Source organism: Notolepis coatsorum (assembly GCF_963971535.1).
Source record: "Notolepis coatsorum genome assembly, chromosome: 17".
Classification (NCBI taxonomy): domain Eukaryota; kingdom Metazoa; phylum Chordata; class Actinopteri; order Aulopiformes; family Paralepididae; genus Notolepis; species Notolepis coatsorum.
The window spans coordinates 24,084,086-24,101,585 of NC_140181.1; the positions used below are offsets into that span (position 1 = coordinate 24,084,086).

The following is a 17,500-nucleotide window of genomic DNA, read 5'->3' on the forward strand; positions in this document are numbered from 1 at the left end:
ATGTTACCACTTATACTACTTATTATATGTTCAACTACACTCTAGGTTACGTTTCTAGGCCCTGCTAAAAAAAACAAAAAAATAAGCGGATACGTACAAAATAATAGTCCTTTACATTATTTTACTACTGATGACATAATGAGGGGTGTCCCAGTTCCTAGGTAAATGTTTCCTTAGTTTCCTACCTTAAACACTCAAACCTTGGGGGCGCCCTCGTGGCGCATACCATAGTGCCTCGCGCACCTACGCGGCCGCCCCGGGCTCGATCCCAGCTCCCGTCGGTATTTGTCGCATGTCTTCCCCACATCTCCTCCCGTTCGCCCTCTCCTCTGGCGGTCCTGCGTGGCCAATAAAGCTGTAAAAATGCTAAAAATGTATTAAAAAATAAATAAAAACACTCAAACCTTAAACACTCAAACACAATTAAAGAAATATTACAGATTGTGATGACCTGCTTGTCACTAGTGTTCTAAATGGACCCATGGACACTAATTAGTGCACTGTGTCAATGTGACCTGCAGCCGGGCGTTCCATGATTCAGGAGCACAGAAGCCAAAGGCAGATGTACAAAGTTCAGTATGAACTCTAGGCACTTTAAGCGTAAGCCAAGTGTATCATAGGGTCCTGAAGGTCTATTGGATCGAATAGCACAAGGTAGAAGGGGTTCTATGTCAGATCTAATACGACAAGGGATAGTTGCTTCCATCAGACAGATCTAATAGCACAAGGTAGAGGTTGTTCTATCAGATCTAATAGGGGATCATTGGTTCCATCAGATCTCATGTGGTAAATATAACTGAACAGAAACTTCCCAGAGGAGCAGGTTTTGATTGATTGAAATGTTTCATATCTGACATAATTCAGACGTGTCCATAACTGCCTTTGGCCTGGTTCCCGTTTGCAGTGTGTCTGACTTGTTTGAACTCAACAGGACCAGGTAAAGTCCCCGGGTCTGTGAGAACCGCTGCGGCTGTTGTTGCCTGGTGGAAGATTATTTATTCATGGTATGGAAACACTGTCAAGACTTGTCGGGGGAAAGCAAGGTGGGAAAAGGTGATTTTTGTCTCATGGCTGTGTGTGTGTGTGTGTGTGTGTGTGTGTGTGTGTGTGTGTGTGTGTGTGTGTGTGTGTGTGTGTGTGTGTGTGTGTGTGTGTGTGTGTGTGTGTGTGTGTGTGTGTGTGTGTGTGTGTGTGTGTGTGTGTGTGTGTGTGTGTGTGTGTGTGTGTGTGTGTGTGTGTGTGTGTGTGTGTGTGTGTGTGTGTGTGTGTGTGTGTGTGTGTGTGTGTGTGTGTGTGTGTGTGTGTGTGTGTGTGTGTGTGTGTGTGTGTGTGTGTGTGTGTGTGTGTGTGTGTGTGTGTGTGTGTGTGTGTGTGTGTGTGTGTGTGTGTGTGTGTGTGTGTGTGTGTGTGTGTGTGTGTGTGTGTGTGTGTGTGTGTGTGTGTCACAGCATTAGTTCTACTAGACCATGATAATGAGAGTAGTCTTGTATAATACAGTCACTGTGTACTTTAAAAAACGTTTACATTTACATTTACATTTACATTTAGTCATTTAGCTGACACTTTTATCCAAAGCGACTTACAAGTTCTGTACGACAGGTCATCAGGAAGGGTACAACTCTATCAGCTGAGTAACAATATTCATCAAAGTGTTGCGTGTTACAGTGTAGGTTAGTTTATTAGGAAAAGTGCATGACAGTAAGGTTAGTTAGGGTTAGATTTTTTTTTTTTTTTTTTATTATTATTATTTCAGATAATGGTTGAAGAAGTGCATCTTTAGTCAACGGCGAAAGATTGTTTTTAACAAAAAAATCTTCACTCTGGTAGGAGTTTTCAAAAAGCAGCAGTGTCCAACTCTACTGTTGAATAGACTACGCTTGACATGGACCACACACATTGACAGTGTAGTGAAGAAGGCACGGCAATGCTTCTACTTCCTTAAGCGCCTAAGGAAGTTCAAAGTGAGTCAGAAGATACTCAAGAACTTCTACTTGTGCACAATAGAGAGCATCCTGACTGGTAACATCACCTCCTGGTTTGGGAATAGCACTACACACGACCGCAGCAGACTACAGAGAGTGGCCCGTTCAGCCGAGCGCACAATTGGAGGTGGGCTTCCCACTCTCCAGGACATTTATAACAAGGGTTGCAGGGCCAAGGCTAAGAGAATAATCAAAGACTCTAGTCACCCAAACAACTGCCTCTTTGAACTGCTGCAGTCAGGCAAGCGCTACCGGAGTCTAATGGCCAGTACAGAGAGACACTCAGAAGGTGCTTCTATCCCCAGGCCATCAGGATACTCAATGACAATGACACTATGTAACAACCCATCATCTACACTCACTGCACACGGGTCATTCTACGAAAGCTTGCCATTTTCACTTTTTAATGTTTGATTTTGAAAGTATTGTTTTAAAAGTTTTGGAAATTTTTTTTTTATTAAGTGGATTCTTATCTCTCAGACAAATGTACCGTGCCATCTCAGGCTATTATATTTTTAATTGTTTTCACATTTAAACAACATGCATATTTGTTTTTCGTCAGCCCTGTTACTACATATCAATTACTGTTTGAAAAGGTTATAAATACATATTTAGAATAATTATGATATCATATGAAAGATAAAAGCCCCTTGTTACAATAGTGTGTTTGTAGAGTTAGAATATTGACGAGTTAACATTTCCATGAATAAATATGCCCATTCACAATGGACCCTTTCACAGCATCTTTGATTTAAGAAAGAGTTATGAAAGCAAAATAATAATATCCCAATTTCTTTAAGGGAGCCACTGGTTTCTATTACTTAACATATAAAATGAGTTTGTTTTACATTTTTATTTTATTTTCTTAAATTACATCAGAATATTGTACAATTAACAGGGCTGACACCCTCCCTTTCTCCACTGCAGATAGAGTCATCCTAAGAAAATCATATAAAATACAAATACAAAAGTCACTTTAACATTGGCTGTAACCTCTTACTATTGGTAAGGGAAGTATATTTTCATGTACACACAAAAGCATATACTTTTGTCAGCCCTGTTACCATTCAATCAACCCTGTTACCCATTGAAAGGTAACAGGGCTGATGGTATCAGGGCTGACGAAAAAGGCAACTAGCAGCCATTACTAGCCATATGCTAATTACTTGACACCACATGGTGTGCATTCATGAGAGGAAATAATGATGTTAAATATGTATATTCACAATTTCAAACAAATAACTTTTTAACAAGCGCATTTATGGTAACAGTTCTGACGCAACAAGCTCGTCCCCCTCTGTTGGACATCACATAACTCGAAGAAAATGCATGAAAAGAGGAGCACACTTACTTGTCTTTTCTCCACCATCTTTAGAAAAGGAAGATGATGTCAGTTCCTGGGCTATATGTAAATTTCAAAACAGTCCATTATCTCTGAAGGGGTGTAACAGGGTTGACAACAGGGTTGACAACAACATGGGGACACAACTAAAAAGTAATTTTTTGTACACATTTGCAACATATATTAAAAGAATGCATTCATGCGTAGTGAAACAACACTTGTGCCTTGATATAGGTTTAAGTTTTTTATGTTCTAGTTTGGATTTTTTTGGCCTTAATAGCTAGTGGAAGTAGAACAATCTTACTGAGGGACAGGTCATTTTTCATTTTTTTGCAAGATGCTTTGCACAAAAGTGTTTAAAATTATTTTAAAAACAAAAAGCAAAATACATTTTATTTGTTTTTATGTTACATGACACATCAGGAATCTAAATTATGAAATGTTTTATTGTTCATTCTTTTTTTATTAAAATTGACAGAGGAGTATTGTTCGAGGGACACAAAATGGCAAGCTTTCGTATAATGACCCCACATGTACACACTCACTTTAAACAAACACTCACCTTTAGACACTTTAACACACTTTATATGTATCTATTATTAAAGAGATTTGCACTACATCCATACCTCATTTGCACCCTACCCTAAGTTTTGTACCTCATCTCATTTCTGCATTGTACCTCACTGTTACTCATTTTACTCTGTATTGTATATTGTATATATGTATATTGACTTTACTTACTTACTTTTTACTTACTTCTTAATAACTTTTTTTTTTATTACTTTATTTTTACTCTATGTAGCACACTCTCAGGGGCTCATACAGAAACAAGCATTTCATCATAAAGTATTCTGTATTTTGTTGTGACTAATAATAAACAAACTTGAACTTGAACTTGACCTTGACTAGACTCTACTGCTGGACAGACTATACTCTACTGTTCGACAGGATACCAAGAGGCAGCCCAAACCATAACACTTTAGTTTATCTATGAGCAACTTACAGTCTATAAGATCAAAGGCACTAAAATAAAGAAAAGGTGTGGGAAAAGATGTTCGAGGATGGCCCTACATTAGACTGTGTTTAGCCATATGACCTAAATAGATACCAGAGTATAGCCATGCATAAATATCAGAGTTGACCCGTGCATACAGTATATAATACTAAATAGATATCAGAGTAGACCCATGCACACAGTATATAATAACATACAGTACATCTCAGTTGTAACTTTGTTTATTTGTATACTGTATATACTGTTGTATATATACTCATGCCTGTATACGCATTGTTGCATCTGTATTCAGGCTCAGTGTAGCAAGTCACACACAACAAAAGCTCTCCTCGTTTCTCCTGGAAGGTCCCACTGTGCCGTCCGGAGGAGGAGGAGGAGGAGGAGGAGGATTTTTTAGATTTGGTGATAGTGTCGGGCATGCTTAGACTCCTCTCTCCCCTTTGAATGCATGTGAACGCACACATACGCACATTCATACACACACACACATACACACACACTGACACACACATGCACACATGAGGCACAAGTGCCAACATCAGTAATGGCAGATGTGCTTGTTAGCAAAGACAAAGAGCTCCTTTTCTAGTAATTCCCTTTATTGTAAGATGGGGCATCCTCCTAGGTCTGCCTTGTAGCGGGTGGTTGACTCATACTATAGATGAGTATGTTATGTTGAATGTTTCACACACACACACACGCACACGCACACACACACACACACACACACACATTGTTTCAGATTTGGCCTTTTGAACCTCCATGGCTTCTCTACCAGCTGTGACACCTCATATTACTAACATTACTTACTACTGTACCTACAAGCCCGGTCTGGTAGTAAGATAATAAATGCATTCATTCTGACGACAGAGTGGTCATTACCTTTACGACGCATAATCAAATTAACTGCAGGTTTCACCGTCCTCTCAAATTTCCCCTCATATTTCAAATGACTTAATTTGTCTTCAAGTCGTGATGACTTTGTATGATGATCGCCTCCCTCTTCGTAGTTTGTGTTTCATGTATTGGCAGACAGACATTCCCATTCTTTTCCATTCTTTAACCCTTTCTTCCACCGTACTCCCGTTTGGGAATTTCTCCTGTCTTTCCCCACAAAAAGGTTTTTCATAGACTTTCTCACTGGTGGATATTTTCTAGCAGCTCCTGAGTCTTCAGTCTTTGCTGCAGCTCTAGGAAAATTAATGGATCTATATTAATAGATCACTCCTATCTTCATCTGTGGTCCATGTAGCTGTGGTCCTGTGAACAAGGCCTTCTGATATATGTACATTTCTCTCTCTGATAAGGCTTTAAAATGTTAAGCTGTTGTCTTTAATTTTCTGTTTACTATGTTTTTAACTATGTTTGAACCCTGTAGCACTTTGGGATCCTAGTGAACAAAAAGTGCAATACAAATTCAATTTATTATTATTATTATTATTATTATTATTATTATTATTATTATTATTATTATTATTATTATTATTATTATTATTATTAAGCTGCAATTTAACAACACGGCAATACAATCATCTACGTCTCTCTCTCTCTTAACATGACAATACAAATCATCTACATCTCTCTCTTAACATGACAATACAAATCATCTACGTCTCTCTCTTAACATCCATCTTTGCATGTAATGCCAGACTTGACACTATTTTGGCACTAGTTGTTTGCTTAAACTTCACAGGTTATTGAAGAAATCTGTCCTCGTTAAGATTAAACATTTCCCTCCTGTCATTCGAACAGCATCTTATAATTTCATGATGACAATAGCTGTGCTCATTTGTCATTTCTAGGTGTGCACCACTGTGTCATTTTGGAGATGCTGGTCGCCATGTAAAACGTTTTATTTGTGTATGAAGGAGTGGAGATAAAGTATTTGCCACCAAACTAATTGGGGAGAGAATAACAAATACCTATTTTGCCAAACCTATTTCAGCACCACGGACAGCACCGCAGCACTCCATTTTAGATGCTGCTGTCCTTGCTGCATCAAATCACCTCAAGTAATTCAAGACCTGCCCTGTCTTAGATTGTCATTATTTCACCCAATGATAAGTAACAACAACATAAAATAAAACATATTATTCATCCAGGAGGGTCAAGATATTGTATCATCATTTATTTACACAGGGGGAATGTTGGCTGGACGTTTGACAAATGAGAAACAGTGCTTTGGTTGAAAGGACATTGATGCCATTTGCACCTCTATTCTCTGTTCTCTGTTCTCTGTTCTCTGCTCTCTGTTCTCTGCTCTATGTTCTCTGCTCTCTGCTCTATGTTCTAAGTTCTCTGCTCTCTCTTCTCTGTTCTCTGTTCTCTGTTCTATGTTCTAAGTTCTCTGCTCTCTGTTATCTGGTATCTGTTCTCTGTTCTCTGCTCTCTGTTCTCTGCTCTCTGTTCTCTGTTATCTGCTATCTGCTATCTGCTCTCTGCTCTATGTTCTAAGTTCTCTGCTCTCTCTTCTCTGTTCTCTGCTCTATGTTCTAAGTTATCTGCTCTCTGTTCTCTGTTCTCTGCTCTCTGTTCTCTGTTCTCTGCTCTCTGTTCTCTGCTCTCTGTTCTCTGCTCTCTGTTATCTGTTCTCTGCTCTCTGCTCTCTGTTCTCTGTTCTCTGCTCTCTGTTCTCTGTTCTCTGTTCTCTGCTCTCTGTTCTCTGTTATCTGCTCTCTGTTATCTGTTCTCTGCTCTCTGTTATCTGTTATCTGTTCTCTGTTATCTGCTCTCGTCTCTCTTCTCTGTTCTCGTCTCTCTTCTCTGTTCTCTCTACTCTCTTCTTTGTTCTCTGTTCTCTGTTCTCTCTTCTCTCTTCTCTGTTATCTGTTCTCTGCTCTCTGCTCCCTGCTCTCTCTTCTCTGTTCTCTCTACTCTCTTCTCTGATATCTGTTCTCTGTTCTCTCTTCTCTCTTCTCTCTTCTCTGTTATCTGTTCTCTGCTCACTCTTCTCTGTTCTCTCTTCTTTCTTCTCTGTTCTCTGAGGTGTATTTTCTTCAACGGAACAAGGACACATAGTATCATAGATGTGAAGCATTCTCACGTAGATTGAACTGGTGTTACACAAAGTGTTATGTCTGTGAGCCACCACTAGGGGCAGAGTGGCTGAGTGAGTGAGTGAGTGAGTGAGTGAGTGAGTGAGTGAGTGAGTGAGTGAGTGAGTGAGCGAGCGAGCGAGCGAGCGAGCGAGTGAGTGAGTGATACTGACGGTCAATATAAAACGATTGGAGAACCTGTTGACATAAAAGGTTGTAGTGACCTCTGACCTCTGACCTATCCCACCTAAACTACTGTCTACTTCTGGTTGTATAATATGCTGCTTGACTGTCCTCAATGAAAACAACCACTGTTAAACCACTGTCTATGCCTTGTCTACATTTGCCAGAAAGCCGCCGTGGTCGCTGAAAACAGCTGCATCTACTTTAATTCTGATGAGCAAACCCTCACCCACCAGATGTTCTGCTTACATAGCAATATCCTAATGAAATGTGGTATTTTAGGAAGTGGATTTTCCTCAGCATTAAAATAATGGAAAAACGCTTTGGCATGAAACATGTCCTCCACCTGTCCTACACCTGTCCTACACCTGTCCTACCTAAACTACCATGTCTGTTCTGTCACCTCATAGTCAATTAGTCAATTAATCATACACTTTGGTCTTATTCACCCAAGACCTTGTTAGTGTGTGTTATTTATATATGTATAATATTTATATTGATATGTATATGTACATATTGAATTAGTATTTCCTGAAAGACGATAAGCACACGTCTCATCATAAGCTCCAGAAGTTATTCTGCACGATTAAACACAATGTTACACATTTGTAATTGAAATCAAGAAATGGATTAGCCAGCATAGTCCCATGAGTCAACTCATCTTTAGTCGAGGACAGATCCTAAAGAAATGAAACTGTGTCCAACTGTGTGCTTTGCTTGTTTGCCTCTTCCAGTACTCCCCGCTCCTGAAGAAGCTGTACTGCCAGATCGCTAAAACGTGTCCCATCCAGATCAAGCTGTGCTCCTCGTCGCCCCCGCACGGCAGTGTCATCAGGGCCATGCCAGTCTACAAGAAGGCGGAGCATGTCACCGAGGTGGTCAAACGATGCCCCAACCACGAGCTGGGACGCGACTTCAACGACAGTAAGATCCCCGGATAGAGCTATTCTGTTACTGGCTGTACTGTGTGTCCTTTCATGATGGATATATCAGTGAACACATTGGTATTGTAACCAAGTGGTATTCATGTTTTTATTTATTCATAAGCATTTGGTCTGATGAGAAAAGCTGGGCAGATATATATCAGCAAACATATATATCATATATCAGCTGATGATGTATTGATTGTGTTGGTCTGATGAGCAGAAGTGGGCAGATGTGAACAGCAGATGATTATTTCTCTGTCTAGCTGCGTATGGTGTTGTGTTGCCGTGCAGGTTTTGTTTGGGTATACTTACTTACACAACAGCATTGAAATAGACTGCAGGAACAAAAATTAAGACTTTTTGGATTACCCTAGGAAATGTTTTTATTTAAACAGACCACATTGTATCAATATCAATAAATATTAGCTCAGTCATAACAGAAGATAATAGTATCTGTTATGGGTATCTGTTCATATGGGTGTGTCCCTAGTAACTGTATATATATTTTTTTTTCTTTAATTCAACATAGCCAATATTAAATGTTTTCAATTAAGGTGGAAACCTGACTTGAATAATCTAAATGAACATAAACACACATACAGGTGCAGCTCAATAAATTAGAATATCGTGGAAAAGTCTATATATTTAGCTGTATTGATGCAGTCATTTGTGCAAAAGGAGCCCCAACCAAGTACTGAGTGAACATACATGAACATACTTTTCAGAAGGCCGACATTTCTATATACAAAAGAAAAATACATCTATTTTTTATTTTGTTATTGGTGATACAGAATTTTGGGCTTTCATGAGCTGTAGGACATTATCATCAAAATTAAAACAAATAAAGGCTTGAAATATTTCACTTTGTGTGTAATGAATGTATAATCTACGAGAGTTTTCGCTTTTTGAATTGAATTACTGAAATAAAATAACTTTTCCACAATATTCAAATGTATCGAGCTGCACCTGTATATCTGACTCCACCCACCCCCTACCTAAATCATATCATCAACCCCCCCCCCCCCCAGGCCAGGCAGCCCCGGCGAGTCACCTGATCCGCGTGGAGGGCAACAACCTGTCTCAGTACGTGGAGGAGCCCGCCACGGGCAGGCAGAGTGTCCTGGTGCCCTACGAGGCCCCGCAGGTGAGGGGAGCCCCTTTAACTTCACGTTCAAGTTTGTTTATTAATTGTCACAATAAAATACATGTACTTTACGGTGAAACGCTTTGTTCTGTATGAGCCCCTGAGAGTGTGCTTCATGCAGTAAAAAAAAAAGTAAAAAAGTAAGTAAAAAGTAAGTAAAAAAGTAAGTAAAGAGGAATATACAATATACATATATACAATATACAATACGATATACAATCTAAAGTACAACCTAGGTACAGTGAGGTACAATGCGGAAAATGAGGTACAAAACATTAAGGTAAGGTGCAAATGCAAATGAGGTATGTGAATGGAGTGCAAATCTCTTTAATAATAGATAAATATAATGTAGTGTTAAAGTGTCTAAAGTGAGTGTTAAGGTGAGTGTTTGTTTAAAAGTGATTGTGTGCATGTGGATGTGTGTGCAATGAATGTAGAGGGTGAGTGTTGCATAGAGTCATTGAGCATCCTGATGGCCTGGGGATAGAAGCTCTTTCTGAGTCTCTCTGTGCTTGCCATGAGACCCCGGTAGCGCTTGCCTGACCGCAGCAGTTCAAAGAGGCAGTTGTTTGGGTGACTAGAGTATTTGGTTATGCTCTTAGCCTTGGCCCTGCAACGCTTTAGATACCAATTTCCTCCTTACAACCATCCCGCTGCGAGCTAGCCTAGCTTAGCACAAATTAATGGACCACTAGCCTAGCTTAAAACTCGAGGAACTGTGTTTTTGGCCAACAGCTAAGCTAGTGGTCCATATACGCTTCCATACATTTTTGCTAAACTATAGGCTTGCAGACAGATAGCTTTCCACTGAACGCACTGTATTGGTGTATCTATATTCTTGTCTGACTCTGGAGAAGACACTAAGTGCTTTTCCCCATCATGTTGACGTGTTCCTTTAACCCTTTCAAGTGTGCATCTCAGATGTGAGATTAGAATCTTTGAGAATGGAACATTCTAATGATGATCTCACAATGGCAATTCGAATAGTCTTCTGATAAAGAGTACAAGTATGTTGTCCTTTCAATATTCTACTCAACTAAAGGCAGTGAAGTATTTTCTATTAAATGTGCTTGAGTGGCATAAGTATCAACTGTTACACACATACAGGGTAACGTTGAGTTCAGTTTGATACATATTTCATATTATGGATTTCTACGCCTGAAATCAGTTTAATTTCTGTACAACTTTGAATGAGAATGTGTTTTTGTTTGATACATGTCGTTGAGATGATCTTGGTGCTGTTTTTCAAGCGACATGGAGTATCTTTTCACTTTCCCCTCAAGAAAACAGTCATTATTATTGACTCAAAGGAAGTATGGTGTGTGTGTGGGGGGGAGGGGGATACCAGGCAGGTCCAAACAAGGCAGAGTGTGAGAACTCATCATATCTGTGATTTTCACATGATGAAATTAACAAGAAATACAGGAAGAAAAAACCCATCATGTGCCGCTTTATGTTGACAGTGACCACACTGCCCTCTGGTGGCGATCATTGATAATGCTTGTTTCTTTGTGACGATTCAAGAGACTGATCGATCAAATGAAAACGAACCAGTAATGTAAATGTAATCCACTAAATCCACTTTACATTAATTCGCCTCCGAAATCCATAGAATATGATGCTAACCGGACAATTGACAATTCCATGTTGATTTGCTTCTAGACTGACTACAGTTTCACGTTTGTTGTCCATAATCTGGAAATATATACATTTCTTTATTAGTAATCTTGGTAGTTAACTGTGTATCTGTTTTCAAGTTTCAAGTTTCTTTAATAGTTGTCATACAGAAGTACAGAATACTTTTATACAAAATGCTTCTTACTGTTACGCTCCAGAGACTGTGCAAGACAAGATAAGTATGAAATAAAATAACATAGTATAGCATGTAAATTAGAAGTAAAAAAAAATGAGGTCACAGTGTTCAGTATAGACATATGTACAATGTTCGATGCAGAATAGACGTAACTGAGTTACCATATAATATACAATACTGTGCAGTGTACTAATATACAATACTATATAGTGCAAGGCAGAAATGGGATGAGGTGCAATTTAGGTACAATTTACAGTAGGTGTACGAGTTGTAGTGCAAATCCTTTATCAATAAATATAAAGTGTGTTTGTGTGATCTAAAGTGTGGAGAGTGGGTGCTGCAGTGTGTCATCTGATAACTGTTTTTCTTTGAGTTTGGGCTGGATTATTATTTAGTTTGTAATCAGATGCATGTGTGATCCATCACTTCCCACCGCTGGTCAGCGTCCCCCTCCCCCACTCCTACCCAACCTCCCCCCCCCCCCCCCACCCACCCAACCTCCTCCAATGTACAGTTTCTACGTCAAATGTATATACTTTTTCTCTGGACTCTTCTTGTATCACAAACAGTACTGTATTTGCAAATCTGGTATGTCATAAATGTATAGATGTAGCAGTACTGTCTATCTGTATGTCATATGTTACGATGAATTGAAAATGGGGGACCCTGATGTAAACAAGACGAAAGTCTCTCTGGTCTGCATTCCCTTAACAATTGTGTGTATTGAGCCGTACTGTATTGTACCCATTCTGCAATCTGTTAATAAAGTTTTCAATCAATCAATCAATCGCTTGCTTTAGCCAAAGCTGCGGGGATCTTGCTGTGGTTGTAAAGCGCGTCTATGTGTCTCTCAGGTGGGCACGGAGTTCACCACCATCCTGTATAACTTCATGTGTAACAGCAGCTGTGTGGGAGGGATGAACAGGAGGCCCATCCTCATCATCATCACCTTGGAGACCAGGGAGTGAGTGGACATCATTATTATTATTATTATTATTATTATTATTATTATTATTATTATTATTATTATTATTATTATTATTATTATTATTATTATTATTATTATTATTATTATTAGTGAGTGCATTATGTCAGCACTATGGATTGGAAATGGCAACACTGCGTGGATATTTAATGTTCTGAAGTCATCCGTCATCGGGTAGAGTACCGGCTCTGTGTTGCTCCCAGCTTAATAAATCTCCCCTTGTATTACTTTTGACCTAAGTCAACTTCAAACAAATCCAAAGCGAAAGAGAATTAGTTCAAACTAATTAGAACTTGTGTGTGATCAGAATTCTCTATTATAACCCCCCCCCCACACACACACACACACGGCACCATGCACCTTATTAAAAAATCTCCAAACACTACCATCACCATCATCCCCACCGGCACCACCACAAACATTACGCAGTCTTTGTCCAGAAAACGGAAGCTAGTTGACTCTTGGACTAACAGCATTGTAACCCTCTCCTTGTTGCAGTGGCCAGGTGTTAGGCAGAAGGTCATTTGAAGGTCGGATATGCGCGTGTCCGGGCCGGGACCGCAAAGCTGACGAAGACCACTTCAGAGAGCAGCAGGCCTTGAACGAGAATGTGGCCAAAAATGGCAGTGCCAACAAGCGCAGTGAGTCGTTCCACTCCCTACACATCTAACATTGTGTAAATCTATTATCTACCACTATTGGTGATGATGGGGATGCTGATAATGTCTTTGCTCTTGGTTTTCACACGCAGACTTCAAACAGACGCCTCAAAGTATTCCCAGTCCGAACATCAACATGAAGAAGAGGCGTCACGGGGACGAGGAGGTTTACTATATTCCTGTAAGAGCATTTTGACATGGTTCTGACTAGGGATGCTCCGATCCGATATTGGTATCGGTATCGGCCGCCGATATCAGTAAAATAGCTGGATCGGGTATCGGTAAAAAAATATATATATATCGGATTTCTTTTTATTTAATTTTTTTTAAATAAAATAAGATAACCATTCAGTACATTTATATCTATGTGTTAATTTGTTACATTTAGTTTCACTAAGTTAGGAAAGTCAAGCCTGATGTTGCCTTGCACAAAATAATGATCCCAGTCTCTTCCACACAGTGACAGTGAGGCATACAGTTTATTAATTGAATTAATTTATTTTCTGTCTTTGTTTACAACAAATCAAAAACACACTTGTGATCCTTTACAATTATTTTTGTATTTAATTTTTTTATTATTTTTTAAACAAACACATAAACAAACATGACAACACACGATAAGATATACAAGCATTAATTGTCAGGGCACATCCAATGAGATCACATTTTAGTTAATTGTCTTATATAAGATATACCCCTAATACCTGTTATCTAAAAAACCTACACACATATGCTCAGCTCGAACCCCCCCCTCCCGGACCCCACCTTGAGAAGTACCTCCACTATCCCTCGCACCTAACCAGACACTACCATTATAAGCTAGCTTTTATTCTCTCCACCACTTCTAACCACATTGACATTTTGGATTCATTGAGACCCAGAATTCTTGCTGTAGATATTTCTTGGTAAATTACATCGAGATATGTAAGAAACCAAACTTTACGGCACATTTTTTCCGGTTGAAACCAGCGTGATGCGATCAGCTTTTTAGCTACTGTGATCCCCGATAAAACCAATCTCTTTAGCTGTGGATTCACTGCAAACTCAAAAACATCATTCAATAGTAATACTGAGGGATGTACAGGTATATTCCAAGATACGAGTTTTGATATTTGTTGTGTCACATCTTTCCAGAATGCCTTAACTGGTGAGCAGTCCCAATACATGTGCATAAATGTCCCTTCATCCCCATTTGTACATTGGGAGCATTTGGAGTCTTGTTTAAGCCCCATTCGGCACAGTCTTATAGGAGTCAAGTATGTCCTGTGAATATAGTTAAGATTGATTTGTTGATGATCCGGGTTCCTTGATGTAAGTCGGACATTTGCCCAGGCTCCTTGCCAATCAAAGTCATTTTCCAGGTCTGGTATATCCCTCCTCCAGACAGAGTCTAGTTGGAGGGTTTCATACAAGGACGTTAGTAATTGATGATAAAATTCTGAAACAAAACCTCTCGATGTCTCTCTTTCGTAGAAGAATTTGCGGTATCTGTGGTGTTCAATTGGTCTGTCTAATGGAACACCGTGAGACTTCAAACATAGCTGTAACTGTTTGTAAAAAAGCCATGTGGACTTGGTGAGATAAATTTTTTTGCGTATTTCTTTATCACTACAAAAACCCTGTTTGTTAAAAACATCCCCTAATGAGTGTATGCCTTGCTCTTCCCATATAGGGAATCTTATAGGTCGTTTTCCAATTAAGAGTGCATTGTTATTGAATAAGGGAGTATGATTGTGCCATTTTTGTGGGTTAGGATTTTTTTTTTGTGATTCACGCCATATCCGGATCGCATGAGTAATTATGGGGCCAAATTTTCGTTCACAGTGCTTGATTGGTAGTTTAGTGTATGCTATGTCCTTCAGTCTATGTGGGGCTACTATGTTTTCTTCTAATTTTCTCCAGGATACTAATGCTTGGGGGTCAAACCATGTTGTCAATGGACTTAATGTGTACGCCTTAAAATATAGGAAAAAATCTGGAAATGCCATGCCACCATCTGCTTTATTTCTCTGTGCGGTGGATCTTTTTATACGTGGTGGTTTGTTATTCCAAATAAATTTGTATGTGGAGGAGTGTAATCTTTTCCAGTAACCCTCTGGAGGGGGTAACGGTAGCATTGAACTGAAGAAGTTGATTCTAGGTAGTACATCCATCTTAACTATTGATATCCGTGCTTGTACTGTGTTTTTAAGTTTTGCCCATCTATCAAAGTCGTCTGATTTTGTTTTGGATTTTTGTGTAGTTGTGCTTCACCGTTTGTCTTATGGTGGGGAATATTTCCACTCCCAAGCATCTGAAATGTTTTACCATCGGTATCTCTCCTGGGAGGGTTGTATCTTTTTTTGCAGGGGTGTTAAGTGGAAGGAAAGCCGACTTCGGCCAATTTATCTTAAATCCCGATAAATCACCAAAGTCCTCAATCAACTTGAGCAGATGAGGCAATGTGGTGTTGGGATTTTGCATGAACAATATTACGTCGTCCGCATATAAACTAATTTTTTGTTGTGTGCCCTTGATTACGATTGGTTCTATGGATTGGGATTGTCTTATATATTGTGCTAAAGGCTCTAATGATAGATTGAACAGTCCGGGACTAGAAGGACAACCCTGTCTGGCAGAGCGTGATACCGGAAAGATTTTGGAGATGATTGTGCCTGTTGTAATCATGGCCGATGGGTCTTTGTATAATACTTTAATCATATCGATGAATCCTTTTCCTAACCCCATCCTTTCTAGTACTGCCCATAGATACGACCATTCCAGCCTGTCAAAGGCTTTCATAGCATCCAGGGACAGCATCGCCTTAGGTATGGTGTCCTCCTTGTCGGCATCAAGTTCGTGCAGTATTCGTCTTATGTTTTCAGTGATCAGGCGGCCTCCTATGAAGCCAGTTTGGTCCGGGTGAACTAAAGACGTCATATGCTTTTGTAATCTGATGGCTAATACCTTAGAGTACAGTTTGATATCGGTTCCGAGGAGGCTTAAAGGTCTATAACTACCGCACTCGTTGGGGTCTTTGTCTTTTTTAAGGAGGACTGTTATGAGTGCAATATTGTCATTCTTATGGAAGTTCCCCTCCTTGACTGAGTATAAGATCATATTTAGTAATAAGGGGCCAATTATGTCTCAACAAGAAAGGTAAATTTCTGATGGGAAACCGTCTCTTCCAGGAGCCTTACCACTTTGCATTGCGGTTATGGCCTTCTTGAGTTCCTCTAGTGTGATCGGTGTTTCTAACTGTTTAGCGTCATCCTCTGAAAGTTTAGGGAGAATAATTTGATTAAGAAATGTGTCCATTTTGTTTTGATCGAAGGTCGTTTCTGATTTATATAAGTCGGAGTAGAATTCTTTGAATGTATCGTTTATTTTTACAGGATCTGTTACAAGTACTTGTTGTGCTCTAATGGTAGTTATATCTGCAAATTTTGCATTAATTCTTAATCGCATGGCTAATAGGTGGCTGGGTTTGGAACCATGGGAGTACTGCTGTTGTCTTGTGCTGCGTATTTGTATTTCCGATTGTTGTCTGTATATGGCATTGATCTCTATTTTTAGTACGTTAACTTGATTCTCTAGTCGAGTTGAGTTGTTGTATTTTAGAGAATTAAATAACGTTGAGTAAAGCGTTTCCAGCTCGGCCAGTTTTGTGCATTGATTCTTGCGCATTTTGGAGGAAAAGCTATCCGTGAAATCTTTGATCATTCCCTTTACCGACATCCATATTATTCTGGGGTCTTGCACCGAGTTTGCATTCTCCCGTTGGAATACTATAAGAGCTTCTTTGAGTTGTGTAATGAATTCCTTGTTATTAAGCAGCAACGAGTTAAATCGCCATCTTGGGGCTCGGGAGGATAGTATACCAAATGTACCTTTAAGGAGTAAATAACAGTGATCTGATAGTGCGTTGGGTATCATTTCCACTTCATAATTATCAAATAGTCTCTGTGATGCAAAGACATAATCTATTCTGGATAGTGTATTATGTCTCGCAGATCGACAAGAGTACTTTCGGGTCGTGGGATTAAGTAACCGCCATAAGTCATTTACACCTGTAATCTTCGACCAATCCTTTAATGCCTTCGATGAATTCTTTTGTTCGCTGGAAAAGGCGAGGTAAGATTTGTCCAACCTTGGGTTCCAGATGGCATTAAAATCCGCACCTATTATAAATGAGTAATCGGGAATGTCTAACATTGCATTGGTTAGTGTAGTGAAGAAATCTTCTTCGTACAAATTTGGGGCGTATACCGCTACCAACGCTATTTTCCTGTTCTTATGTTCAATCTTAGCTATAGTTATCCGACCTTCTACATCAGACCATACTCCCTTTAGTACAATATTCAACTTACGTTTAACGACTATGGCTACACCCCGAGTTTTCGTACCAATAGAAGAGTGACTAATATTATGGTATGT

General features: G+C 39.4%; 1 protein-coding gene across 1 annotated transcript in view; it reads left to right on the forward strand.

Annotated features, from left to right (window-relative positions):
- Positions 1–17,500, forward strand: part of tp73 (tumor protein p73) — a 50,894-nt gene that overhangs the window by 20,559 nt on the left and 12,835 nt on the right. Inside the window, exons 3-7 of the mRNA XM_084333005.1 lie at positions 8,292–8,481; positions 9,512–9,627; positions 12,295–12,404; positions 12,924–13,066; positions 13,177–13,265. Of these exons, the coding sequence (XP_084189131.1) occupies positions 8,292–8,481; positions 9,512–9,627; positions 12,295–12,404; positions 12,924–13,066; positions 13,177–13,265 (648 nt within the window). The remainder of the gene's footprint in view (positions 1–8,291; positions 8,482–9,511; positions 9,628–12,294; positions 12,405–12,923; positions 13,067–13,176; positions 13,266–17,500) is intronic.